General features: G+C 37.6%; 2 protein-coding genes and 1 long non-coding RNA gene across 3 annotated transcripts in view; all 3 read left to right on the forward strand.

The window, feature by feature from the left end:
• The first annotated feature begins 219 nt into the window (after positions 1-219).
• Positions 220-12,307, forward strand: LOC131799799 (uncharacterized). Its single transcript, XM_066167569.1, has 12 exons — positions 220-1,439; positions 2,082-3,379; positions 3,876-3,939; positions 4,286-4,496; positions 5,258-5,622; positions 6,153-6,379; positions 7,451-7,743; positions 7,974-8,312; positions 8,685-8,814; positions 9,506-9,545; positions 10,253-10,360; positions 10,940-12,307. The coding sequence occupies exons 1-12, from the start codon at positions 257-259 to the stop codon at positions 11,248-11,250; spliced, it is 4,569 nt and encodes a 1,522-aa protein (XP_066023666.1). The 5' UTR covers positions 220-256; the 3' UTR covers positions 11,251-12,307.
• Positions 12,308-14,768: 2,461 nt separating this feature from the next.
• On the forward strand, positions 14,769-23,316 carry LOC136281245 (uncharacterized). The gene is made up of 6 exons (XR_010717616.1): positions 14,769-15,126; positions 16,252-16,382; positions 18,221-18,292; positions 19,810-19,910; positions 22,070-22,227; positions 22,328-23,316. It is a non-coding gene; the product is annotated as an uncharacterized lncRNA (long non-coding RNA).
• A 1,320-nt stretch (positions 23,317-24,636) lies between these two features.
• Positions 24,637-27,727, forward strand: part of LOC131769437 (tetratricopeptide repeat protein 28-like) — a 65,332-nt gene continuing 62,241 nt past the window's right edge. The window contains exons 1-3 of the mRNA XM_066166371.1: positions 24,637-24,831; positions 25,732-25,783; positions 25,910-25,966. Of these exons, the coding sequence (XP_066022468.1) occupies positions 25,912-25,966 (55 nt within the window). The 5' untranslated portion in view covers positions 24,637-24,831; positions 25,732-25,783; positions 25,910-25,911. The remainder of the gene's footprint in view (positions 24,832-25,731; positions 25,784-25,909; positions 25,967-27,727) is intronic.

A 27,727-nucleotide genomic window follows, 5' to 3' on the forward strand; every position in this document is an offset into this window, starting at 1 on the left:
TGGTTTCATGCTTTAAGTACTGCAAATCAAATCAATTATTTTAATTAAAGGTGCTCTTTTACTTAGTGATAAACATAGCTACTTTCCTACTCAATCGTTCAGAAAAGTTTAAAACAACGGCTTCTCAACTGAACTGCTTTGTATGATAACAACTGAGATCGGTCACCAAAGGTAAATTCCTGGGTGACGTAAATAAAAAACCATTTCGAAGTGGCCAGGGAGGAAATTCAAGGCTGATTTTAGAGACATCACAGAGATGGAAGACGTTCATTTTCACGTTTTAAACGCTTTAGCACCAGACAAAACGATCATAAGCTTCGAAGCAAATCCAGTAGTTGAATTAATGCAACAGTTAAGGCAGGCAGAGCAACACAGTGACATTTTGCTGCTCCTTGATAACGTCGATAAATTTGCAGGAGGAGATGAAGAAGCTTCTACCTCCATTAATGCCAATTTTGTGACGTTTCTGCAAGAACTTCTAGGTCCAAAGGATTATCCGGGGAAATCGAAATTGAAGATTTTGTTGACATCAAGATCAACATTTCGTCACGCAAAGTTGGCCAACGTTGACAATTACGAAGTTATGGCCTTAGAGAAAGCTTCATCAAGTGCTCTATTCCAAAGTCAGAGAATTGGCAGCGTTCGAGAGGATCAGATAGAGAAACTACTGCAGATATGCCAAGGGAATCCCCTTATCATAAAAGGAATGGCAGCAATATTGAGGCAACAAATAGCAGATGACACCAGGATTCTGGAAATGATTGAGCAGCCACTAACAGCCAAGCCACAAGAATCGGGAATACCACCAGCAGAGGAGAGTGGAGAGAGAGACGTATTCGACTCTGAAAAGGAAGGCATTGATAAAGAGCAAGAAAGCTGTTTGAGAAAAATGTTTTTCTTCTTGCCAAGTAAACAGTTAAAAGATTCTGCCATTTCGATGTCACTGTTCTGTCGCTCTGTCTCTGTCGAGGCAGCAGCCGAAGTCCTTGAAGTGGACTCGTCAGAAGCTGTTATACAACTAGAAGGTCTCAGGAATAGTGAAGTGCTAACGGTAGACCCTGACGTGAAAGAACTCACATATGACATCCACCCTTTGGTGCGAACATTTCTGAGAAGCATCGGTAGTAACCAAAAGAAGTTCGTCAAAGTTTACGAGAAGGCAAAAGCCAGGTTTTGTAAATATTTCATGTCCAAAATGGTAGACATTTCCAAGCTTTTGGACAAAGACTACATGAATGCCTTCGATAATTTTGATCTTGACAAACCAAACTTTGAACTTACTTTGGATATTTCTTTCAAGTCAGACCATCTTCTTATCCCAAAAGAGCATCGTGGAAGTGTTATGATCTTTTATCTCTTCGAGGCCATGCTTGACGTAAAAGCAAGGAAGAAAATTTTTAATTGCTGGGCCGAAAAGGTCAAGGAAGATGGAAAGGAAGGTAGAGTTTTATTACTTACTAGAAAAAAGTCTTAGTTTACGTAGGGAGTTTTTCTGGATACTTCGGTAGTATAACTTAGCCATCGACTCGATGGAAAAACTAACAAAACAAAATTAACTAAATTCGACTGACAATGACAGTTTACTTGACTCTGGTGGTTACTTTAGCTCAGGTTGTCGAAACTTCAGTCACCACTTCCGACAACAGTCCTTCTCAGGACTTCACTCACCCAGGCGATCAGATCACACAATCAAAGCTATTGAGTGTAATCTGACCCTTCCGGTAAGGAGCTTACCGCCTTATTATTTTGTTCGAATCTGTTCAAACGCCCAAAGATCTTTCGCGATGAAGTTATACAGGGTATTTGCACTAAGAGTCGGTATACTTTTTCTCAGTTTTGTTGACCAGGCCCAACAAGGTCGTTTGTCGCAATATACGCATCTTTTTTTTTAATCTCGTAGAGGGTAACTTCCTGAATTGGTTCAGGGTTTGAAGATGCAGATGCGTCCCTACCCAAACTTTCTCTAAACATTCCTGAAGTTAACTCTCATTGACCTTCTAAGAAGAGATAAAAACGCTCTCTGGTTAAGAATGTGCATAAAACTAAGAGGGAGAGAAAACTTGTTTTCCTTGTCTTTTTAGGTTCCTTGCTTCGAGCAGAACTAAAATGCCACGAAACATTGATGGTTCTTAAACTTGAGGGATGGCAGAGAGCATTGACAGTCGCGAGGAGAGCGAAAGAGTTACTTAGCAAAGTGCAGAAGGAAATTAAGAGCAAAGAATCCTTTAGGTTGACCAAGAGTTCCTACCTGTTCTCTAAGGGTGAAGTTTATTACAGAGCTGGGAATATGGCCAAATCACTGAGGATTTTGCACAAGGCGCTGAAGATAATGGAAAGTGTACTTCACAGCCACACAAGCACTTCAAGGTGCTTAAACGCCATTGGAAACTGCCACAACAAGCTAGGAGAACATGACGAGGCCATAAAGTACTACATGAGAGCATACGATATGAGACAACAGCTTTCTGGCTCAATGAAACATTTTGACATGCCCCTCTTCAAAGGACAGATCGGGACGGTTTATGAAGGAAAGAAACAATTTGAAAAGGCAATCGAATTCTACAAAGAGGCCATAGAGCTCGCTAAGGAGCTAAAAATCCCGGGCATGCTGAACACTGCTCTATTCAATCGAAACATTGCTAACGCGTACTGTTGGTTGCAAAACTTTAAAGACGCTTACCAACCTGCAAAGAACGCTTACGAGATCCGGAAGGTCATTTTGGGAAGGCACCCTGACACTGCTCGAAGTGCTTTCCAAATTGCGGAGATTTGTCGAGACTTGGAGGACTCTGACGAAGCGAAAAAGTTTTATGAGGAAGCATGGGAGATTGAGAAGTCTCTAGGCCAAGGAAACCACAGCGAGGTCATGGTCAGCATCGTTGAGAGGTACGAAGCGATTCTTCGCAAAGGAGAGAGGAAAGATCAGTTTCGACAAGAAGCATTCGACTTTTTTCTTCGTCACTGGGACGAAGAAAGAGCCTTCGAAGGGTTTGAATTTTCACTCGCCAACAAGAGAATTATTGATTCAGTAAAAAAAGGGCTTGGTGAATTTGGCGACCGTCAAACACAGGAGAGATACCAAAAAGAAGCTCTATGGTTTTATGAAGGCGCTTGGAATTCACCGGACACGAGAAAGTTACCAGACACCAAGAGAGAGGAAATTCTGCAAACTCTCTGTGAGCTCTGTGCACAGCTTTCCGAGAAAAGTAAGGGCGAAAAGTACAGTAACGAAGCCTTTCGATTTTATGAAGAGAAATGGAAAAGAAAGAAGGAAGGAATGTCAGAGCACGACAGAATCGACATTCTCACCAACCTTGTAGAAATGGCTACATCACAGAGGAAAGAGAGGAAGAGACAGAAGTATGAGAGTTTGTTAAAGGTATGACAAAGCTCTTTAACCTATTAATGGCTGACATCAACTTGAATGGGGTCTAGTTAAGAGAAAGATGTTTTCCGTCTTGTCACGAGCGTGGAACAAAGAAAAAATTCCTCATGAGGAATCGAACCTCAAACCTTCGGATTTCGCGCCCCGGTGCTCTACCACTGAGGCACAGAGACTCTAATGTGAGCGAGGTCTATTACGAAGTTCTTAAGGGTTTTAAATTAGTATACATAATAGTACAATCGCTAACTTTCATTAGTTTTTCACTCTCTAATTGGTTGAACCGAGCAATCTCGCGAAATCTACCCAGCTAGTCTCCTTGTGGAACAAATGCATCTTAGACTTACCAAAAGTGTTATCCTTACATTGTCCAAGCATGCTACATTATCCTTGGTGGCTCAACACATTTTGCTTTTTATTAGCCCATTTACGCTACTTAGATTCGGATTAATGGCGATTCTCTGAACTTTTTTCCGTTTAAATGCTCACTCAGGGAGCCAAACAGAGCGGAACTTTGATGGGAACCGTGAAAGGATTCCTTTCTCATGGAGCAAAAGGTATTTGATGAGGGAATACTTTGACCATAAGTCGCGCATATATTAAATAACGAAAGACAAAGGCGTTCTCTTGAAGACAATAGTTAAAAACGCCCGCAATTACACTTATAAAAAACGTGGTTAAAAATGATTTTTTATATAAGCATAGTTGCAGGCTTTCTTTTTACTAATATGTCCGAGAGAACGCGGGTGTCTTTCGTTATTTATGAGCATGGTTGATGTTTGGTAAGGTTCGTCTTTCCTAGGGGCGTAGGCGAACGATGCTTTATTGTAATTGTTTTGAAAAATGCAGGATTTGCTTTTCACTGGTGAATCCTTTTCAAGTAAAAAAAGTTTGTTATTTTAGAAGTTGAACAGCTGTTCAATGAGAACGATGACGGTGACAACGAAGTTGACATTCCTTCCGATGATGATGATGATGATCACGATAGTTCCGATGGTAGCGAAGAGATTCCAGAGGCTAGTCAGCAAGTGCAACAACTAGCAATTCAAGAAGAAGATGACGAAGAGTTAAAAAGTGAGCAGGAACAAGATCCAGATAGGATAAAGATACACGAGTAAGTGGAAATGAATGAGTCGCTTGCGTTTGCGCAATGATTTCTGGAATCGCCACGGGGCAAACATTGCAAGTTGTTGTAAGGAAATTTATGGCCGAAGGTTGTTTCAAGGTCCAAAAAAGATCCATTCTGGAGAGAGATCGATGCTTTTCCGCTGCATATGTATCATGAATGGATTAGATGACGTCAATACGATGGAACTGTTTGTGTTTTTCAGAATTACCACGAGATCATATGTTATGAAATATACCGATGAACCTCTCTTCTTACCTAAGGCCTATTAAAAGGACACACAAGCAAGTTAAAATACGTTACAGTGTTATTTACAAAACAACACGCGCACACTCTGAAAGAATTCTTATAGTTACGCATTTAACTAGCCCTCCTTTCTGCAAATTTGTTTCCATAATTAATGATTTTACGCTGTTATGGACCACAAAGCACAACTGTTTTGAGCGACAAACTCAACATTGCCTTGCAATCATCAAAATCAACTGGACAAACCCAGCGTGATGTATTGCGTGACGTGTTATGCTCACATGGCCTGTTTCGCGGGTTGCAAAAAGTAATAACTTTAATAACTGATTGAAAAAAAATTAACCAAAAAGGTCTAGAACAGTTATTAGATTTAGTTTTGAGGTTAAGTGTAATTATCTGAGCAAGTTTCTTACTTGCAATTTTAATACCCTTGTCATTGCTTACTCCACTTGCACAAAAATGCTCTGAAAATGCTGGGTGATTAATTTTCCTTTGTATTTCAGAGGAAAAATCGGAGGTAAGGAAGACACATGGCACATAAGGGAAGCGGGTGCCTCTATCCAACTTTGCAGTGAGGCTATCCAACATCCCTTGCCATTTACATGTAGATGCTTACTGTGGAACCCCAGAATCCTCTCCCCACCCATTGCTAATGATGAGATATTGGTTAGCAGTGTTATTGAACTATCTCATGATGGCCCACCAGATCTGGAGTACAAGGAAAGTGTTGAAGGAACAAGATTTACAGTAGCTTTGTTGCACAGTGCCCCAAATTTGGAGGGGTATGAGGTGGTTATCAAGCAACTGATTGACCAAGAGAACAATGAATGGAAGGAATTGAAGACAGAGAATACTTGGCATGGATCAGGTACCATTATGTTGTTATGAAATGCAAGTGTGAATAACTTATTGAATTATATTCTCAGGCTCCCTTTTTCACTGGTACCAATGTCAGTATCTGAGCAATTGTGCACCTCCCCTCTCCTAACCCAAAATTAACCCGAGCTTGTAACCTAAACTTAGCAGTTGACTATTATTGGCTTAGGGGAGGAGTAGGTGTGTACGGATTCAGATACTGATGTTGATCTCTGCAATGCATGACCTCCGAGCTACACTCATAATGTCCAAATACACTTCTTGCCACTTCATGAGCATTAAAAATCCAACAGAGTTTTTATTTTTTTTATTTTACCTGTAGTTGCATCCAAGAAGTACGCGTAATTATGGCATAGATATTACAAGAAGTCTACAATGCATTTTAATCATTTTAATATAAATTTATCTTAATCACCATGTTGTTGCAGAATTAATTCTTTGAAGCAAAAGAATTAAAGACTTGAAGACTTCAAAACACGGCTGAAGGAAGCAATTTCAACCATTATTTTTATTTTCACGCAGGAACTTCAACAGTTCCCCAGTGGCTTTTCCCATTTGCACAAGCCGTTTGTACAAAATCAGCAGTTTCTTCATTTGCTGCAATCTGGCGTCCTAAGTCTTTCACCTTTTCAAGAGGTACTGCAGTAGGTCCGGAATTGACCTGTATTGTGCCTGAATTTCCTGATGTCAGTGTCCAAATTCCTCAGAGTTGTGTGCCTGTCAATCAAGATTTCTGTGTCACAATCAAGGTACATGGAACTTTAAAATTCTATACATGCATGAGTTCTGCAAGTTTTTCATTTTCCAGTTTTGAAAGTTGTAAGATTGGCGTGAGGGGATTGTCTAAAGCAAGGAGATATATAACACAAAGGTGTTACAAGAGTATAGCCTATACCCTCAGTTACTTGCCATACATTCCATGAACTTGGTGGCAATATTGATGGAAAGAGAGATATAAATTAACAACTTTAAGGTAAATACAGGACAGTTGTGCATGTGCTTTCATGTTTGTGAAGATACATGTAGTAATGTTCTAATCACTAGTTTTGGTAACTTCAAATTATTTGTGGTATTACTGTCCCCAAATGTAGTCATGGATCCTGGCAATTCCCTTTTTAAAAACTAGGTTTTGGAGAACTCATTCTAAGCAACAAACAGAACATTTGTTTTTGTTTTGCTTAGACATAAATGTCAAATTGAAATCATTCCTGTCAGGTAAATTGGTTTTGTGCTTTGTATTAGTTTGCAATTAATGCAGTTAGTGGATGAAGTTAAGAATGATATCATGATGAATTAGCAAAACCAAGGTCTGAGTTATCCGTGGGAGCCAAAGATAACACAGACATAGGGTTTGATGAGTTATGATATCATGCAAAAACTAAATTAAATTATTGTTTTATCATACATCTTTTAAACAAACTGCAAAGGAAGACACTTCTCTCTAAAGTTACAAAAGTTTAAGAATACTTCACAGACAGTCAGGGCTTGGAAACTAGGCAGAGGTTGAAATCGACATGATACCTGCAATATCTGCTGCAGATATCGGGTTATTATAATGCTAACTTCACACTTAATTGTATATTGATTGTGTGCTCCTGACCAATCAGACTTTTTATGGTAAGTCCAATATATACATTTTTTCATAACAATGCTTATATTGCTATATAAAACTTTGAGAGGACATTTACATTGTGTACTATAGTTTTAGGTAGTTTTGAAATTTCATCCTGAAATTCACTTTTCACAATGTAAAGCAAATGAACTTTATGCTGGGAGTAGTTGAATATGTCCAACATAACTTGTTTTGCTTTTAAATCCAGGTACAAGAATTCCCAAGCAGTGAGCTAAAAGGAGAGGGAGGACTTGTCGGTCCAGTTCTTTACATTTCAAGCTCTCAAAATGTTACTCTCATCGCGCCTGTAACAATAAGGATTCCTCTTACCCTCCGTAGAGGAAAACAAGAGCCAGCAGAGTTATGTCCTGGTGAACTGAGGATATTACACTGTGAGTCTCTAGTTGAACCACATGACTGGAAAGACATTACAGATCAATTGGATGAACCGCCGCGTCTTCTAAATGGGAAAGCGCAATTCAAAGTTAGGCATTTCTCTGGGTAAGTATTTATTGTCGGCTTTATTTAAAAAAAATACGCAAGACGTAGAGGAAATTTAACAGTATTTTAGTGTACAGTCATACATGCATGTATTTATTTTAGTTCAAGATAGATTCAATAAATAAAATGATTACTCGAGTACGTAGACTCAAGATTAGTGTGCCATGGCTAATAATCATTTCCGTTGGGTTGCTTGAGCTGTATTTGGTTTTACTTTTCTTTTTTGGCAGATTCCGTCCAATCAAGTTGATCAGATCACTTTTACAATCTGCTTCAGGCCTCACAGAGTTTTTAAGGAAACTTTGCAGTAGGTCTAGGCCTCAGCATGCCCGATTTTTTACGTGCTTGTGTGAGACCGGTGTTCGTGATCATTTTGGACTCAAACTTTTTTGCTACCCTCAAAGACTGTATTATGATGTAAAACGGCAAATATCAGAGTGTGTCGTGCCCTACAAAGACGAAGGCAGCTCTTCTAAACCAGTCTATGGAGAGGAGAAAATTTTGGTGTCTCTTTCCAAGGCAATCATACCTCAGGGCATAGACCAGAAAAATGCCTTACAATTTGTGAGGTATAATATAATATAATTTATTTTTGGCCCATCAATTGAATACTTCTAAATACGTTCATGCTAGTTTTACATAGAAATGATTTATTCATTTCATTGTAAAATTGTACATTGTTCAAATGTCAGTTAACCATTTTTCGCCATGGCTTTTCTAGTTTTCTTATCAATCAATAGAGCCATAGAGGTATACATGTTGGTTTTTTTTGGACTTAATTGCCTTCAAATGCTCGATTTTAAATATTCAGTAGGTCTCTCGTCAAATTTGCTGTCATTTTCGATTGTAAGAAAATATTTCAAAACGTGTGCTATTCTAGACGAAGACTCGACTGGTGTACGTTGGGTTTACCTCATTTAAATTCATTTCTTTTTTAATAGATTCCACGAAAACGAAGTTTATTACACAGCTGGTGAAGTTTGCCTAAGAAGTGAGAGTGTTCCAGTAGTGAAGTTTTGCGACCAAAATCAGGAACTTTTGTGCAACATTATCATGGTGTTAGCGTCTCAAGTAAGTGACATCTTGCGGTTTGTGGATTTGCTAATTAAATGCACTTTTAGCCCAGAGCTAATATAGTACTGATGCCAACCTTATTATATTAGATGACAATGAATTAAAAGGATTAGCAATGCTTTAACCACAGGCAGCCCAAGCTCCAGTTGTGAGATGATCATCTTGCGAAATAAGAGTCATGGCGAAAATTTTAGTTTGTATGGGAAAAATTACGACCGCTCTTAGGAAGTAAAAATACAGTCAAATTCTCAACAAAAATATTTTACCTTACTTCCAAAGTGCATTTCCTGTTGTCAGACCACTTACTAAGATGAAAAGAAGCCATTTTAGCAAGTTCTTTATTTCTAGGTTTCCTTCTCCTTGGAGCTGTAAACCTTTTTCCGAGTAAGATAATGAGGTCATTTAAGGCGGCACAAAACTTATTAAGGACGAATCACTAGAAAAAAACACTGAAGAATGTCGAATAGGTAAAGAAATATCCTGCCCACAGGAAACAGTAAATGAACATGCAGGGCCTTGCAAATTTTTGATTTTGTGTATTACTTTTATTTTTTAGTTGCTTTAAAGTCGCTTTCTATGCCTCGGCCTTTTTTCTTAATTATTCTTTTTCCTATTAATTAGTAATTTCCTCATTTCTATTCACCTCATACTCACCCGTAATATTTTAAATTTTTCCTCCTCCATTTAGGTTTCTTTTCCTGTCACCTCTGACTTTGAAGAAGGAAGTGGTAAGATGTTGTTTTTGTTGTAGGTTTCGTTGTTGTTCGAATAAATACAATTTACTAGACCAGTCATCATGTTCTAAAATATGTTGTTCGAATAAATAAAATTTACTTAGGACCAGTCATCTTGTTCTAAAATATGTAAATTCAGAAACATAGGCTCTATGAGTTTTGAAAATGTAGCATTTAGTGACAAAGCACGTGTTCTCAACGGAAAGTCATAATAACCTACCTTACTTCATGTGTCAATAAATCGGGCCGTGCCCCCCTTACGCTCAACAGTGATGGCTTATTGTCTCTGTTATATATCAGTAAACTCAATGCAGACCACGGTGCGTGCGTCCCTCCTTGCAGGGAATTTGATACTGAAAACGAATAAAGCACCAAATAGCTTGGGAAAGATATAGAGAAGTGTAATTCTCCAAAAAATTATTCCGTCGGCTATATCGTTAAAATGATGGCCTTATTGCTTTTCGAATGAAATCTTGAATCGAATATGTTTCCATACAATGACCCCCTTCGTCAAATTTGTCAATGCTCATTGTTACTTATGGGAGAAATCGTCAAAACTTACTACTTTAATTTGTGAACGCTGGTTCTTACCCGGATGATCACAGTCCAGGATCACCACATCAAAGTTTCCGAACCATATGTGCCACAAGACTTGCATTAGTTCTCAACCCAGCCATCTCATTAACCCCATTATTATGCAGGTATTTCCTCCCAAAGTGTGAAACATTCAGTTGTAAAGCGTCCAAATTCAGAATCATCGTCATGCAGCCCTGTTGCAGCTCCTAGGAAAAGGATACGCCAATCTGCAGGTGGTACCGAGATTGAAAATGCGCGATGGATTTTCCTTTTTAATTGTATTTTTTTCAAGTCTGCATGTTGTTACGCGTTTATTTATGGTAAAATTTGTTTATGCAGAAAGACTGACATTATATTTATTAGAAATCCTCTTTACCCACTTATATAAGAGAATAAAAAATAATGAATTAAAACTGGGTGGGCTCAATCCAACACCCGTGTATCTTGAACAACTATAACCTACTCTAGCATTAACGGCTGGAGACTATAGCTAGGAGACGTCAATGACCTCCATTTTCAAGATGCTTGTTGGACCATACGCAAAATAAGAGGTCAGAAATAGATAATGAGTCTGGAAAACTTTCTAAGCGTTTTTTTTTTTTTGGTTTTTGTATGGGTTGGGAAAATGGTTCCCTGCCGCTGCAAATGTCCCCTCGCTCAAGCTTGACAATCTCTAGGGCAGACGATTCGGTATTGAATGATGCCAAAACATGAGAAGTCGCCTTTCGCCACAACTGTTCGCTATTCGCCAAAGCCTTGAAGCATCCCTTTTTTAATTTTTAATTTTATTCTCCCTCCGTTGTTATCCTCAGATATCTACTTGGTTAAAGATGGTAAACCATCATATGAGAAGTTGCAATATCTTGCCAGGGAACTTGCAGGAAAATGGAAGACATTAGGTAGACGCCTGGGATTCAACGAAGCTGTAATAGATGACCTTGATCAAGCCAATGAGGAGCTGGCAGAGAAGGCTTATAAAATGTTAATAGCTTGGAAACAAAAAGTAGGCTCCGAAGCCACTTACAAAGTTTTGTACGATACCTTGTGTCATGAATTGGTGGAATGTAAAGATCTAGCAGAGCAGTATTGTTGCGATAAGATTGCAGGAAATGCCTCTCCTTAGTCATATATACTATAGAGACTTAGTCGTTTCTTTATTACGTCAAATATCTTTGTGAGTACTCTAAAGAGCGTCTGTGTCGAGCATTCGCGCTCAGTAAGTCGTTCGTTTTCCTTGCGATTCAAGATAGGAGAAAGATTATCTCTAAAAAAAACATATTTACTCGTATTTTTGCACTCAAGAGCCACTAGCTAAAGAATACTAAGGTCCGAATTCAATCAGACGTCCAGAACAACGAAGAGCCAAATAACGTATGCGCATGCGCTACGCTTTGGCGCGGAAAACGAGTTTTGAGTCGTTTGCACGTTCGATGTGCTATGCTATAGATTCTAGCCGTTTTTTCCTTGCTGCTTTTTCTTACAGAAAAACTTCCAGAATAACTTAAAAAAACTTTGTACACCCCCTAGATATTTTCAAAATTTAATTTTCTTCTTAAAAACATTGGAAATAGGAAAATGCCTTCAACGACAACAAAATGCCTTGGTTTTAAATGCCAGCTCTATTTTTCGCCGTAAAATTTCGAGCGCTTGAGCCCGTGTTATTGACCGTATAACTGATGTAGCATTTCGTTATTTAGCTCTGTCGTCCATATAACTGTGACGTAGTATTTTTTGTTTAGCTCTATCGTCCAGAGCAAGTGAAGTACATTACTACCCTCAAGCATCTCATCTCATACTTCAGAGCTTGACATTAGAATGCATTTTCTCCTTACTGTTCTCTGTGCATTTCCAAAGGAACAGACAAAGAGAATTGGTTTAACAGTTAAGAGCTTCTTAAGTTAGTGATCAGTTACTATATTCTCGTGTTCTTAATTTTTGATTTAGGTTGACACTGTAAGGAAAAATTAGATGCTAGACACTATTTGAGTTGAATTAATCGTTTGTGGTTAGCTTGAATTAACAGCGTAATTTTGTACAGAGTGAGATTCCCCTTGTCTCAGTGTGGTGGATAAGTATAAAACGTGTAACGGCCTTAGATTATAAAATTTGTAGATGCTGAGCTACCTTTTTGTTCTTAAAAAGTGTGAAAGTTCAGCAAAAATCAAATACAAAATGTCTCTTTCTCAGGCTCAACTCCCATGATTATTTGTGGTTTATAGAGGTTTCGCCCCATTGAAAGTTCAACAACAAGTTCACCCCTGCTTCGACGAGTGGTCCCTGTCAAATATAATATAGATTTATATAGCCAACCCTAAAAGCGGAGTTCCAGTCAGTTTATTTTCCAGCCCTTCAACTTCTAAAAATTCCTATGCACTGGCTCTCGAAGAGTTAACGAGATGTGGAACGGAAGGAAGATATTCTCACAACTTGCAAAGTGATCAACATATCAACATGCGTGCTAGTCAGCGGTATTTTCAAACAGCTGAAGACTTTCGTTGACGTTCCTTATTGTTTGAACGGATTGTCCAGAATATAGAATGTTTTCTTCCCTAGATGCCTGTATCGGTTGAAATGATATTTTATTGCCGGTGTTTGTTAATTTTGGTTTAGACAGAATGAAACGACGTTAAACGACTTCGAGTTAAGATCTAGATATCACCGGTCCATTAAAGGGTTTACACGCGGGATCAGTAGTCAGTGAAACAATGTGCCAGAATCGTACTTAGCATCTCTTGTACCTTCTCCTGATGTCGCCATTTATGACTACTTACTTCAAAGGTTTTTCTCTAAACTGTCAAACTCCTCTGATAAGCGTAGAAAATTAGAAAGAAAAGTCACATTTCAACTCGAGTCGATGTTTAAATTCTCTTCTTTCAACTGCTCTAGCTCTGGCTGCAAAGACCGATGCTGTAATTGCATATCAATGTACATGTCTTTAAACCAACTATCCTCTATCCTGGCAACCCTAGCCACTGAAATTCTAAATTTGTCTGCCATCTGTTTCTTACGCTGCGAAAGTTAGATTTCAATGAAGACAGGCTAGAGCTAGAATATCTTTGTGCATAACAGAAACTAATCCAAAGATCAATCAAGTTTTATATTTAGTTTTAAAGTTGAGTCGATGTTGTTATTGACCCATGAAAGAGATTCTCATATGGTAGCTTCTATGAAATTCTGTCCTGGAAACTGGAGTTGTGGCAACATCACGGTTACCATGAAAAAAAACAATACATTTTATTGATCTGAAAAAGTATTCATTTGACCATCAACTAAGACTTTCACTGGTTCACTCTGACAAAAGTTTAACATAAGGGGTTTTAAAAGGCTTGAGTATTTGTTAAAATTGGCCAACTTGATGCAACAACTGAGGATATACATTGAATGCACACTTTTTTTAAACATTTTTTCATTTATGCAGTTACCTGCTGGCAAAACATTATGATTTATTTCAACCCAACCATTTTCTTATGAACACCATTATCAAATAATTATGCAGGTACCCTGGCTAAATAGAAAAATGTGTAGTATATACAAAATGTTTTAAATGCCACATTTAAACTAAGCGAACGGCATTGAGAAGGGTGTACAAGGGAACAGGGTCGCTTATTTCTGTCATTCATTTGCTTCTCACACCTGTTGCGGACTAGTTTATGAGGCTGGGCTGTCAGGGCGAGCAAGCCATTAGATCTAAGGGAAATGTTAATTAGGAAAGTGATTATTTTGGAGCCTGGAAAATATCATTGTGTAAAGCCATACAGGTACTAGCAAACTCATTCTTATAAACTAGTACGAGGAAGGATACAATATTTTACTTCATAGATTTGATTCACAGGCTGTGCACAAAAATTTAATTGGGCTATTAGAACTAAAATCCCGAAGGAATGATAAAACGTAGCCGGGTTAACACTGAAGTCGCCTCTAGCGTTCAAGTCGTTGTTTTCAAATGTCGGTTTTTTGCGAATACAACGTGTATGGTATAAAGACAATGGCTCCGAGAAGCCGAATTAAGTACAAAGATAATAGATTGAAAATGATTGAGATCGTTGCAAAGATGCTTGCAGCAAGGATGCGTTATTTCCAGAAATAGAAGAAAAGGTCGGAGTTTGCCCCAGATGGCCAATACTGAGACAGGCTTAAACATGGTTAGAAATCGAGGTCAGTCAGCGGCTGATGTCGCGGACGCAACACGAGCTGCGTTTCACCTTACTGCGTCTGCGCATCCCACTAAAATCAAACATCAAAAGATGTCGGAAATTACCTTTTACAAAGCCATTGCCATAGGTGTGATTTCTATCCTTTTTCTGTGTCTTGATAAAATCATGCCACAATTTCAGCAAAGGGTAGGGTACGTCCACAGCTAAGATGATATTCCTTGTCACTTTCAATCCCCAACTTCCATTTTAAAAATGAATCAAATGGAGGCGTATCAGACATTTTGCAGCGCTGATAACTTCTTTATTATTTTCTTTCCGAGATATTGCTTGAGAAGCTGTTAAAATCTTGTCCAAGTAAGAAGCTTACTATTTTGTTTTTCAAGTCAAATTATTTTCGCGCCAATGCTGCAATCTATGTCAATCTTTGAGCCTTCAGTAGCTGCCCTGTAGCGGTATTGTCCATAACAGGCTAGGTTACTCTGTTTTTACAAAATGGCGATCGAAGAGTTCTTTGATATGTTTTCAGATCTTATAATTTTAGTTTTTGAGTCAACGTCTCTACTGGGAACAAGACCCATAAGAAAAAAATTTTTTTGGACTTTTGGAAGTCGTTCGGCAGCGTGGATTCACCGTTTTATGACTTCAAATAGCCTTCAATTAGAAAGTCGGCTTTCGAAGAGATCGAACAGACATGGGCAATTGATAAAACAACCCTTGTTGTGGCTGCAGGAGAAGCTTTAGCTGACCAACGTAAGCCATTTTAAGACTCTTAGGGCACCAAAAATGTTTAAAGTTTCTTCGACTGGGGCAGATTGTAGCGAAATCGTAAGAGTTTGAGAACGGAGGTGAGTGATCTGGACACTCTTCTAATACATTTCAGACGAGGGCATTTTTAGTACACGCTTCCAGAAAATTACTGAGTCTGATTTTCAAAATTTTCCCACAGAAAGCCTTATGCAGCCGCCATATTTAAACTCCGTATTTTGTCTTTTATGCGCATGCTTAGCCGCCATGATGTCTTCAATTTCTAGCCATGACAACAGATATCAGCGTCGCGATATTGTGACGAGTCGGTCATAAATTTAACAACCGGGCAAACGAAGTCAGGTTGAAAAGTTTTTTGGCTAAACTTCAGAATACCCCGCAACTGACACGCCCTTTCAAATCCTGCTACCGCAGTCCCGCAGTCGACATAATTTACATACTATCTATATATAAACCTCACGAAATATACCGCTTTTTGCTTTGTTCACCTTGTTGGTAGCACTTAGTTTAATACTTATTCATTCACTTCGGGTCGGCGTACATGTAGCAGTCCCGCAGTCGACATAATTTACATACTATCTATATATAAACCTCACGAAATATACCGCTTTTTGCTTTGTTCACTACAGGACTGCGGACCGCGGTAGCACTCAAATTATACACTTACCCCATAACTTATTCATCCACTACGGGACTGCGGACCGCGGTAGCACTTTAGTAAAACACTGCGGACCACGGTAGCACTTAGTTTAATATTTATTCATCCGCGGACCTGTAGATTTAAAGAGGGCGTGTCAGTTGCGGGGTATTCTGAAGTTGCTCCAGTTTTTTGCCACACAAGCATTTCACGCCAAGTTTACTGCAATCGTGGCAATTATTCGATGGACCATGCCTTTAGAAAAGGTTTTCCATCTGCCAAAACCTTGTTTCAATTTTTTTTCCGGTTTTGCTTCAGTACAGGCAGAATCCTGCTGTGAAGAGACTAAATTTGGCAACCAATTGACAGCTGACAAAACTTAAAAAAATAAACCATTCATAATTTTTTTCGTCCTTAAGTTTCCTACATTTTGGTTTTGGCAGAATTTTGTAAGCGTTTTTAAGAAGGCTCTAAGGTCTGTTTGTTTGATACGCAGCTAGCACGTATCACAAAGACAAGTGATTCCCAACTTCCGGTTGTAGCTCAATTCATTTCCGCTTTGTTCCAGGATACATTGTGCGCGGTTAAAGATGGCGGACAAAGGAAAATGGAAATTTACCCGAAGCAATTAGCTCATAGGGAAAAGATTACAGAAGAATCTCAGGCTTAGCGAAGCCTCTTGCTGATTGCAAAATAGAGGTAAGATTTTAGTCGACTCATCGTGTTCACTACGCACAAGTACAGGGCGTGAAATTAACTTTTTTTTCTGATAGCCACTTGGCTCCTAAATTCTTCAAAGTGGTAGCCAATTCAAAAAAAGTTGGTCGCCATTTTCAAAGACAAACAAAATCTTTCTTTACGCTGTCAGCGTTCTAGATAGGCCCTCAAAAATTAAGTTAGGGAAAAGATCTTTAACGTGCCACAAAGTGGACACTAGGATGGATGATATACAACGTTCAGGCTTATCTAAATCCAAGATGGCGTCTAGTTATCGATCGAGATGCAACGTTTTGGAAATAAACTTAACGAGGAAGTTTGCCGCGGATTTACCTTTGCAAATTTTTCAAATTCTCTATATCTCTTGGTAAGGTTATAATGAAACGTTCTAGTCGCCAATTTGGCGACTAACTTTCAGGATTTGGTCGCCAAAGTGAAAAATTTAGTCGCATTGGCGCCTGTATTAGGCACAATTTCACGCCCTGAAGTATGTATACGTTTTGACAAAGTCAGCTTCAAGATTGTCCAAGACTGGGTTATTCAAATACCGGTACACGTTGCTGCTAGGGGTTGTAGCTAGGGATTGTTCCAGTTTATGCTTACATTTCTTTTTCTGAGCAATTGCTCGTATTAATCTTAATCGTGACAAATTACTCAACAGGAATGTTATTTTGAACCTAGAATGAAAAAATGACATCTAAGACACGTGTAGTTTGGTTTGTTTCTTTATAACCCTTTAACCCCCAAGATATGATTGTTAAGTCTCCCCTCTAGCTGCTACACATTATCTTGTAAATTAGTTGTAAGAATTTGTTGTTAAATCAGCATAACAACTTTCCCCTGATAAGTTTTAGGATTCTTGTTACCTGTTTGCTGGATAATGTGAGGATATTATCAGGAGAAGTTTCATGTCAATCACTTCTGGGAGTTAAATGGCTAATTAAGCTTACATAGTGCTAAGGATTTACTTATGTTTTTCTCCATGGAAAAGTAGCAGTTACATGTAGTTGCTGCTTTAAATGAATTCTTCAGGACAAATTTATCTTCAGGTCTTTTTTATTTATTGTTTTTCTTGTTTTGCTTTATTTTGTTTCAATTTACCCTTCAGCATAATGCAACTTGTGGTTAAACTAATTAAGTGCAGAATGGATTCTTTGGTTCACCACTGAAATGAAACAAAAAAAGTTTAGTCAAAGTCATATTTTATTTTTGATGACAACTTATTAAATGGTCGCAGTGTGATAAAGGAGTGAAAAGAGTAACACTAAAGAGTAGTCACATGTCAGCTGTTAAAGCACTATGGTGGTGTGATCTCTGGGAAGATTTGTTTGCTGCTGCACTTTAGGATTACAGAGAGTAACTTAACTGTTTAATATGTGTCTTCTTCTGAAATTTTGCCCCCTTATGTGACTTAATTAAAAGAAAGAAGGAAACTTTTAAGAAATGAATGAAATGCTTTCTTGCTGCCAAAAATCACATTGACATAATTTATTTTAAATTCATATAGTTTTTTCTTTCCAGTGAATTTTTATAAACCTATTTTGTTTTCAAGTCTGTTACTTTCATATATTTTTTTTTAATTAAAAAAATTTAGCCATTCATAAGATTAATTTTTTCTTTCCTAAGTTTCCCATATTTTAGGCTTTGCAGAATTTTGTAAGAGTTTTTTTAACCCTTAAACTCCCAGAGGTGATTAATATGCAACGTCTCCATATAATAAATATACATTTTCCAGCAAACAGGTAATGAGAATACTCAGACTTATCATGTCAAAGTTGTCATCTTGATCTAACACTGAATCCTTGTCCCTAATTTACCAGGAAAAATGTAACAGCAAGAGAGGAGAACTAACAATCAGATCTTGGAAGTAAAAGAGTGAAGAAAGCTATATGGTCAGTTTGTTTGTTTGTCTGTTACTTTTTTTGCTCAAGTTACTTATTTTGTATAAGTTCTTTACTGTAAATTTTTGTTAATTCTGATTTATTTATCATTTTTCTCATTCGCTTTAAATCATTCCCTTGTGTCTTTAACCAGCTGTTTCTCCCTGGATCTGGTACAACATTTGTTAGTGTCTTTTGTTCTCCTTTATTTTGTTTTCTATATCTAAAGTAAGTTATTATTTGTAATTTATTTTAGCAACTGCTTAAATTGTTCACCTTCCTTTGATTCTTCAGTTGTTTTTTTTTTGTGTGGAAGTATATTACAGAGAATGTTTTTGTTTGGACTGTTAAAAGTATTTTTGGCCTTTATGAGCAGTCCTCTGGGACTGTGATCCCCACAAACCACCAGATTTGCATCTTTTTTTCTCTTTTATTTATCTTTTTTGAACTAATGATGCTGTTGTTTTGTTCAGCTTATCAACATTTGCTGAGCAAGTCTCCAACATCTTGCAGTTCCTTTCTATAATTTTCCCCTTCACCTGTATACCTGCTTCTTGATATATACTGATGATAAGATATTACCCTATAAATCTGTCTTGAAGAGATGTCTAATTTTGGTCACCTGAAATTCTGATTTTTTTGGCTCAGTATATAATGGATATTATTTTTTATGTTTATTATCCTTCAAATATTTTTCAACACACAAGAAAAATGTTAATGAACCGACTACTGTTTATGGTGTGTCAGTGTTCTCTGAAATGATCTTGTGAACAAAAGAAACATTTTCCTCCTATAGCAACGCTCTTCATCTTGAATCAAATCTATAAACACAGAGTTTTCCATTTTAGATGTAAGGTTTGAAAATTGGGGAATATCACTTGAGGTATATTCTTGCATATCCCCCAGTTTTAGCTGGGGGATATTCTGTCATGTGATGGGCCTAGACCAATTGCCCACAAGCAAATAATTGTATTTGTTGGATTATAATGGAATTTACTGATCATGAGTAATTTTTTGTAAAAGTAAGGTAGCTGATGTATTGTAAATGTAATGTGTGGTTTTGTAATTAATATTTTAAAATATGAAAAAGAAGGGAAAAAAAGAGAAAAAGAAAGAAACCAACTTTAGTCACTGCAAAATGCAAGACACCAAATTGCCATTTTTGTCTTTGATTGGTTGATTATAGTATTTTAGCCAATCACAGACCAGGGTCATGGAAAGCCTGGAAATATTAGACTGTTTTTAGGCTCAATCAATGTTATAAATAGCACTGTGTATGACAAGTAAAAAGATCATTATAGTGTTCAAATCTGTCCCAAATTTTCCCCTCTTAACCAACTACCTGAAATCTTGATCTTTTTACTTCCGAGATCTGAGAGTTGACTCACTCAACTGAAAATCTGACATGGTTTGTTTTTAATATTTCTGAGAGTATGCTTGAGATTGTTTTAATGGTCCACCAAAAATTTGTCAAGTTGTTTTAGATAATTATTTTATTTCCTTAATGGTTTTTATTTAAATTTTTTCAGGCCCTTCTTTATGGATTCTGTCAGTGTCCCAGAAAGACAACATTACCAAACATGCCTGTGATAAGGAGTTTTGAGCTCTTAAAGCCTGTAGAAGACAAGCAGTAAGTTTCCTGGTAGACTGACCAGGCTCTCTTTTCTTTCTGTGTTTAATTAGCTTTGATACCATGTTAGATTTCAAACCACAAACTCAATTATTGTCGCAACAAGATAGTCAAGGGGGGGGGGGGGCAGGGCACAAAAGTGACCTGTCAGGGTTGGTGGAGACTTCATGTTGCTTGACAGTAGTACATCTTGTACTTGGTGACAGATGTTTAGAATAATTCTTGCTATCAAGAGACAAAGCACAATTTAATTACAGGAATTGATTGACTTTTGTTCTGATTATCACCTAGCAACAACCAATTACATCTAATTTACTAGCATAAAACCCATAATAAATCAAGCATTCTTTTCCATGTGATAAAAGTAGCTCTTGCACATCTGTTGTACTGAGTGAATAATACAAAAGTGAGCCAAGTGATTAAATACTTAGACAAACAACTTTACTGATTGTTTCTTAAGTGTAGTTTAGTAAAGCCAAGTGAACAGGGTTAAGTTCTCAACAGAGAGTGGGGTGATAAAAAAAGGAAGCCTTGGTTTTTCAATGCAATGCATTCTTTGCCATTCCTGTCCAGAGTTTGTTTCAGTTCAAACTTTGTTAATGAACTTAAACATATTAGGTACTTATGACTGGCTTCGAGGGAAACAGTAAGTTTTCTTTTCCCAAGACTCTCAAATGTTCCTTGAGCTGAAGCCAAAGGGAAAAATTAGGGTCAAATAAAAAATGGTTTTTGAGTTGGGAAGTATAACATCATGATATTAAACAATTGCAAAGAATTTTGAGTACTTACATACTTAAACGTGTACTCTCAAGCTAACTCCTATACTCTCAAATTAGTCAGCTTTAATCAGAATTAATCAGGTTCATACTTTTATCATGTAGTGGGTACTGTCCTACAGTGAGAGAGGGATGGGGTTTAACTTTTCATCGTCAAATTGTTGTTGTCCTTTTTTGTTATTTTCTCCCCAATTTTAATTAACAGTCATTTGCAAAAATTAAGGACTCAAGATAAATAAGAGACTACAGCAAGTCACCTAGACATAGGACTGTAATGTGCTTTCTTTACTTAAATTCAAATATTACCTTTAAAATAATCTAATGATAATCATTATATACTGAAACAAAATGTTTCATTCCTGATTGGTCTATTGTGAATTATTTTGAAAAGCAACTTGTTAAGTCAGTTATTAAGTTACAGGTTTTCCATACTACACACTGGCTTGAAATTAAAGCTTTTTAAGATAACTAAACAATGTTAAACTTTTTCATAGTTTAAAAAAAAACATTTAAACTTGATGTGATCATTCTAATGAATGATCAAATCAAACAATATAATTATCTTAAGGCATTTTCTAACTGGTTAAAAATGTTTTGAGAAATGTGCACCAGGAATGTACAAAGCAGCTCTTGCATGTCATAATTTATGGTTACTCATTACTTGTTAGGAAAGGTTTCCAAAAGGCACTCCCATGGCTTGTGCAGTTACCAAAGCTTTCTAAACATCACTCATGACTTTGAATTAAGAAAATTTAATGTACTTGAGCTCATGGGATTCTCCTTAAAAATACATGTGAGATTAAATTAGATTCATAGAATTGAGCAATAGAAAAAGAGAATGAAATTCATCATATTTGGAAGATGATGCTTATGTTATTGTTCTGCCATTATACACTTTTTCCATCTGCACCCTGTGCTTGCATGTGCCAATCCCTGCAGGAGCACACTATCAGCCAAGGAAATCATAGAAGCACAATGATATAAAAGAATCCTTAATTTATACACATGCATTTGGTATTGTCTGTTTTAATTCTTTACACTCTAACATCAATATATATGCATATTCTCCATTCTTTTCTCTGTGTATTTCCTAATGTTCTGACAAGGAGAATTTATTCAATGATCAAGAGCTTTTTTTCGTTATAGTAATCATGTCCTCTATTCATTCTCATGATAATAATGATAATTTAGGGATAATATTGCAAGGAGAAATTAGTTGCTTGTCACTATTTGGGGTTAAAGGTTCAGAGAAAGTTTATGTTTAAACAGTAGAAAACCTGGTGTGCCAGGTCTTTTTTTTTCCTATGGGACAAGTTGTAAATAAAATAGGGATTCTTATCTATGAAAAATTAATTATGTATTTTATTTTTTTACCTCTCTTAGGTTTCCCTATGGTTTGATGATGTATTTTTGTTGCAAGCAAAGAAAAACTTAGTGTAGAAACTTGCAAAGAGAGAACAACCACACCTGTTGCAGCAAAGTTCAGAGACAGAAGACGCCACAGGGGACCCACTCACTTTTTGTCTGGGATGAAAAATGTTGTAAGGAGACTTTTTGGGCTTGTGGAAACTTAAAAACAATGTAATGCTTATTTTGAATGCTATGATTTTACTAGCTTTTTAATTTGTTTTGTTTTTTTAGGTACTTGGAAAAGCCAACATCAGTTTGGAATCAACAAAGTAAAAGAAAATTATTGGTAATATGAAATAAATGAGAATTACTCTGCATACTGAGTATAAAGCTTATTCTAAAATGGGAACCAGTTTATGATTTCTTTTTTAGTCACCCTTGATATGAAAATGTTGTGTCCTGTGTACATTTCATTTAAAAAGTGAGATTATGTTTTAAAACTGAAATAGTAGTTTAAGTGCTGGGCAGTTAAACCCATGAAGCACAGATAGATCAGTCATTGAAAAAAATACTGGGCATATGATCATAAGAAGTCAAGTTTTAACTTAGTTTGATGGCTTGTTATTGAACCTGTGCATTCTCATGATGTTGCTTGTTAATTGTCATCTGAAATAAGCAAGTTTTGATATTTCTGCATCAGTGCCCTCATCCTCTGTCCCTGAGATGTCAAAGTGGCAGTTGCACTGTGTGATGCTGATAAGGATTTGTTATATCCTATTGTGGCTCTCTCTTTTCCGAGCTTTTGGAAAGAGTGTCTAATAAACTAAAATATCTATGGCTCATTTCACCTCAGTTGGATTTTTTAACAGAAAGATGTACAATACCCCACTTACAGCCTAACACACCACAGGAAGCCCAAGTTTTTACATTAACACTTTGTTAGTATATAAGTACAGCAAAGATATAAGCATTGTAAACTGCTGCTTATAAGCCCCCAACTCCCATTTATAAGCTCCCCCCCCCTAGATTAAGTGCCCATCTACCTTTCAACAAAGAAAAAAAATAATAATGAAATACTAAAGAAAAATATTTAACAACAGGACAGCAAACATGAACTTTAAGGGGGTAGTCTGACCTTCAGCTTTGTTATCTTGCTGTTTTGTTCGTTTTGTTAGTTTTTTAAAAAAATTCTGGTTTAAATGTATTGAAACGAGTTTGAATTATTTTGATGTTTTGAAGCTTAATTAAAAACCAATAAATGCAAAACGTATTTTGATCAGCGCCCAGCTGCTTTCGCTTTTTCTATTGTTTTCATAAGCCCCCTGGGACATAGGGCCCTCCGTTTATAGACCCCCTCGGATACCGGTCCCTCCGTTTATAAGCTCTTCCTAAACCTCGTACAAAGTTGTATAGTCGTTAAGCTTATTATTACCAAAATGCGCCATTTATTTTTGATGGGTGGGAAGGGGGCAGGGCTGGTGAAAATGAGCGAAAAAGCTGCCGTGGGATCAGGAACTTTAACTCGCCCGGTTCTTCGCTTGTCTCTAATCCAATGACTCAGAGTCTCGAGCAGGTTTCTTATTTTTGGAAAATTTGTCGGTTTAACTTATCTTCGGACATTCATGAAAATGACAACGATGTAACCAAGATAAACGCGAGGAAGCAAATTTACCCACTGAATAAAAACAGGGGTCAGAGGAATGTAACCGTAAAGTAAGGCAAAGACCTCATCAAGTAATCGCGTGGTAGTTAGGAAATTTGATTTCCATTGTCATGGTCAAGTGATTATTTTAATTGTGCGAATTTCACGATTACATATTTAAAATTCTAGGAAACAAACGAAGCGATGAATCGAACGTCATTCGTCTCCCGCCTCTCGTCTCGTCGAATTTCTCGTTTGTAAAAGTGCTGTACAGTTATCTACAAATCAGTTAGTTTTACACCTCAGCCGAAGGAAAGGAACTGTAGCTGTGGATGAATTTTCCCACGAGATTTGAGTAACAGATTGGTTGAATCCTTACTTCTGTGTTCCAGGTGAGACTTACAGCAGCGGTTTGGAAGATATATTGTTTTCATAAGCCCCCTGGGACATAGGGCCCTCCGTTTATAGACCCCCTCGGATACCGGTCCCTCCGTTTATAAGCTCTTCCTAAACCTCGTACAAAGTTGTATAGTCGTTAAGCTTATTATTACCAAAATGCGCCATTTATTTTTGATGGGTGGGAAGGGGGCAGGGCTGGTGAAAATGAGCGAAAAAGCTGCCGTGGGATCAGGAACTTTAACTCGCCCGGTTCTTCGCTTGTCTCTAATCCAATGACTCAGAGTCTCGAGCAGGTTTCTTATTTTTGGAAAATTTGTCGGTTTAACTTATCTTCGGACATTCATGAAAATGACAACGATGTAACCAAGATAAACGCGAGGAAGCAAATTTACCCACTGAATAAAAACAGGGGTCAGAGGAATGTAACCGTAAAGTAAGGCAAAGACCTCATCAAGTAATCGCGTGGTAGTTAGGAAATTTGATTTCCATTGTCATGGTCAAGTGATTATTTTAATTGTGCGAATTTCACGATTACATATTTAAAATTCTAGGAAACAAACGAAGCGATGAATCGAACGTCATTCGTCTCCCGCCTCTCGTCTCGTCGAATTTCTCGTTTGTAAAAGTGCTGTACAGTTATCTACAAATCAGTTAGTTTTACACCTCAGCCGAAGGAAAGGAACTGTAGCTGTGGATGAATTTTCCCACGAGATTTGAGTAACAGATTGGTTGAATCCTTACTTCTGTGTTCCAGGTGAGACTTACAGCAGCGGTTTGGAAGATATTTTGATAACAGTCGTTGTTTGTAGTACCCTCAATTGCAGAGATGCCCCAAACAACCTGCTTCAGTATAACTATCATCGTGCATACAGTCGTATGTGATTCTGATAAATAGCGAAAGCGAAGCAAGATCAAGGTTAATAGAATCTGAATAAAACGTAAGGGTTCAAGATGTTGGATAAACATTCGAGCACACGGTCGTTAGCTTTCGGCTTCTCGGAAATGTTGATGAGAAAATTCAAACCGCTTAAACTACTGTCAAAACATTTGGAAAGAGACGCACTCGGGAAAAATTCGGCTCGGGGGCTCGGGAGCTCGGTATGCTTGCATGTGAACCATTTTCAGAGCAAACTAAGAGTGTCGTGAACTCGAGGAAGCAAGCTGTGAAATGTTGATCAAGAGGTTGTAGTATTTCCGAAGGTTGCTTGTCTTCATAAATCTACCGCTTTAATCTGTCTCTTACCGGCTGTTAACCATGTCTAACGCAGCTAAGTGTGTTTCACATTGTGCAGACGTTCGTAATTTGATTTTAACGTTTATACAGTCACATTGACTCTTAATGAAGAGTTTACGCATTCAGTAACTCGGGGTTAAAAATATTTCATATTATGTTTACTCTTCTAGCAATGGGTAAATGAAATCTAAGGATGCTGAGTAAAACTTTCAAATCACCGCAATCGAGAGGGCATCCCTCTTTCTGTCTCTTGAATATTGATTGTGTGAAATCCAAGTCATGAGTTTCATTTTCACTTTCACTTAACGAAGAGAAATTCCCTCTGCTTCCGGTCGCTTTCAGCTACGAATTATTTTCCCTTTTTATACTAAACGTCTATTCAAATTGAGTCGCAGCTAAATTCTTTAATTTGAACTTAAGATTGTCATGCAAGACATAAATTACCACGGAAAGAAGCTCATTAGAGATTAAGGTGTGTAAAGAAACCTCCAATTTTTTCTTTTGTATTGTGGCTTGTTTAACTTCAACTTCAACTGATAAGTTTTCGCTGAAGCGCTCGGGAAAGACAAATAATATTTTCTTTTGTGTTCTTTTTTAGCTATGGAGGTTCCTCAAGGCCAGACAGATCAAGATCGTGAACAAGACAGCTCTCCAGGTTTGAAAACACTGAATATGAACATTAGCACAATTCTACAATGCAACCTTTCATGCTTAGAGTAGAACTACCACATATTTGAAAGTTCACTGTAAATATTGATCATGACCTTAAATTTTGTTTGAAAGTAAAATTAGTACAACGACATGAGGATGGAGGAACATGAAACTTAATCGTGCTGAAAATATTACGTGGCTTTCAGAGCAGTTAATTAGAGCCTAACCAGAAAAAAAACTGCGGGCTAGTCTGCTATCTTTTGGTGGATATTTTCACCTCATTTTCCTTAAAGAAATGTATCACTAGCCAGGAACAGGGTTATACCCCATTCAAAACAAAGCTTAAGTGTGTCCACGAGAGCACCAGGCAGTCGTGCTACATACCGTCTCATCGATTTCAGTGAAATTTGGCCAGTTTAAAGGATCTACCCCAAAACTAATAAAGACAAAATGGTTTCTGTTTTGGTTTTTCCGGGGAGAGATAGACAACCCCCCCCCCTCGGTTTTTCTTGGTTTTTACCAGGGAAATCGCTTCAAAATAGGTAGAATGTATGAAGCGTTCACTGCCATGGTATTTAACCAATTACTCTGAGGGTTTGCACACATATTATTACATCCTTATTACCGCCATCGAACATTTCCATGCAGAACTCCGCCAAACTAACTGTTGCGTGACCCGTAGACTTTCCGTACGAATTACTCAAGCGTGTTGTTCATGCTGTCTGCTAGATAAAAACTTCAGAATACTGTGCAGATCTCTATGATTATTTGCTTCCTTCTCTCGTAAATACCTTATTTTTTTTAAAGCATTTTATGACACATATAAATCCACATCTCTCTCGATCGAGTGTTGCCGGCGTTTGATTGCGTGACTAGCAAAATTTATTAATCATTAACTAAAATAAAATAATAATTAGAAAAATATCTCAGTGAATTTAAGGGAAGTATTAAAGGAAAAAGAACTGTAGCCCTCATTCATTAAAAACCCCGAATAAAAGTGAAATAAATGTGATTTTATTGAAAGTTTTTTATGAAAGCTCATAGCAAAATCTAAATTTCTGTTAAGTTCGAATGTGATTTTTTCCTTGTAATCTGTAATAAGTCTAGTAATAAGTCTAGTCGTCAACGCTTCATTCATAGTTTGACCTTTAAGCTGTCGACTGAAGTAACGCAATCGTATCGTTTTGCCGTAATAAATGACTTTTGAAAATGTTTTAAGGATCTATTAATTAAATTAATTTTGCATGACCGTTACACACATTTGCTCGCGGGTATCGCGCAAAATTATTCAACCTAGTTTACTCAACATTTTGCGTCGATGAACAAGATAATTTCTCAAATCACCGCTCAAATTTACAGCCGATAATCATGTAGCATGTCCCAAGTTAGAGGAATGATGCATCTTATGCACTTATCAGCGGCCATCCCGGGGGGGTTGACCCCGGGGACATACTGGGGAATAGCGCGGAATTTGCTGACTTTTGTCTCCAGTTTTTGGCCCGGGACGGGGGCATTGGACCGCTTTTGCACTTCCGAGGCAAGATACACGGGGAAAGACCCGCGGGATTTGTAACATCGCCGCTATCTTGAAAATGAAAGATCCGGACGGGGGGGGGGGGGGGAGGGGGCTGGGTATTACCGTTGAACGGCTTCCAAAGTGGCGACGGAGAAAAAGGTAAACGTGTCTTACGTTTCTCTTGTAAATCTGTCCCCTTTTGTTTGTCATCCTTCCCTAACATAGCGAAAACATTTTTCGCACGAAATC

The sequence above is a fragment of the Pocillopora verrucosa genome, chromosome 5 (assembly GCF_036669915.1).
Source record: "Pocillopora verrucosa isolate sample1 chromosome 5, ASM3666991v2, whole genome shotgun sequence".
Classification (NCBI taxonomy): domain Eukaryota; kingdom Metazoa; phylum Cnidaria; class Anthozoa; order Scleractinia; family Pocilloporidae; genus Pocillopora; species Pocillopora verrucosa.

Bases quoted from the DNA above. Each gene is read 5' to 3' on its own strand.
- LOC131799799 (XM_066167569.1), top strand. From the start codon at position 257: ATGGAAGACGTTCATTTTCACGTTTTAAACGCTTTAGCACCAGACAAA. The intron at 3,380-3,875 runs GTATGACAAAGC...ATGCTCACTCAG, and splicing joins AGTATGAGAGTTTGTTAAAG to GGAGCCAAACAGAGCGGAAC. The intron at 10,361-10,939 runs GTGGTACCGAGA...TGTTATCCTCAG, and splicing joins AAGGATACGCCAATCTGCAG to ATATCTACTTGGTTAAAGAT.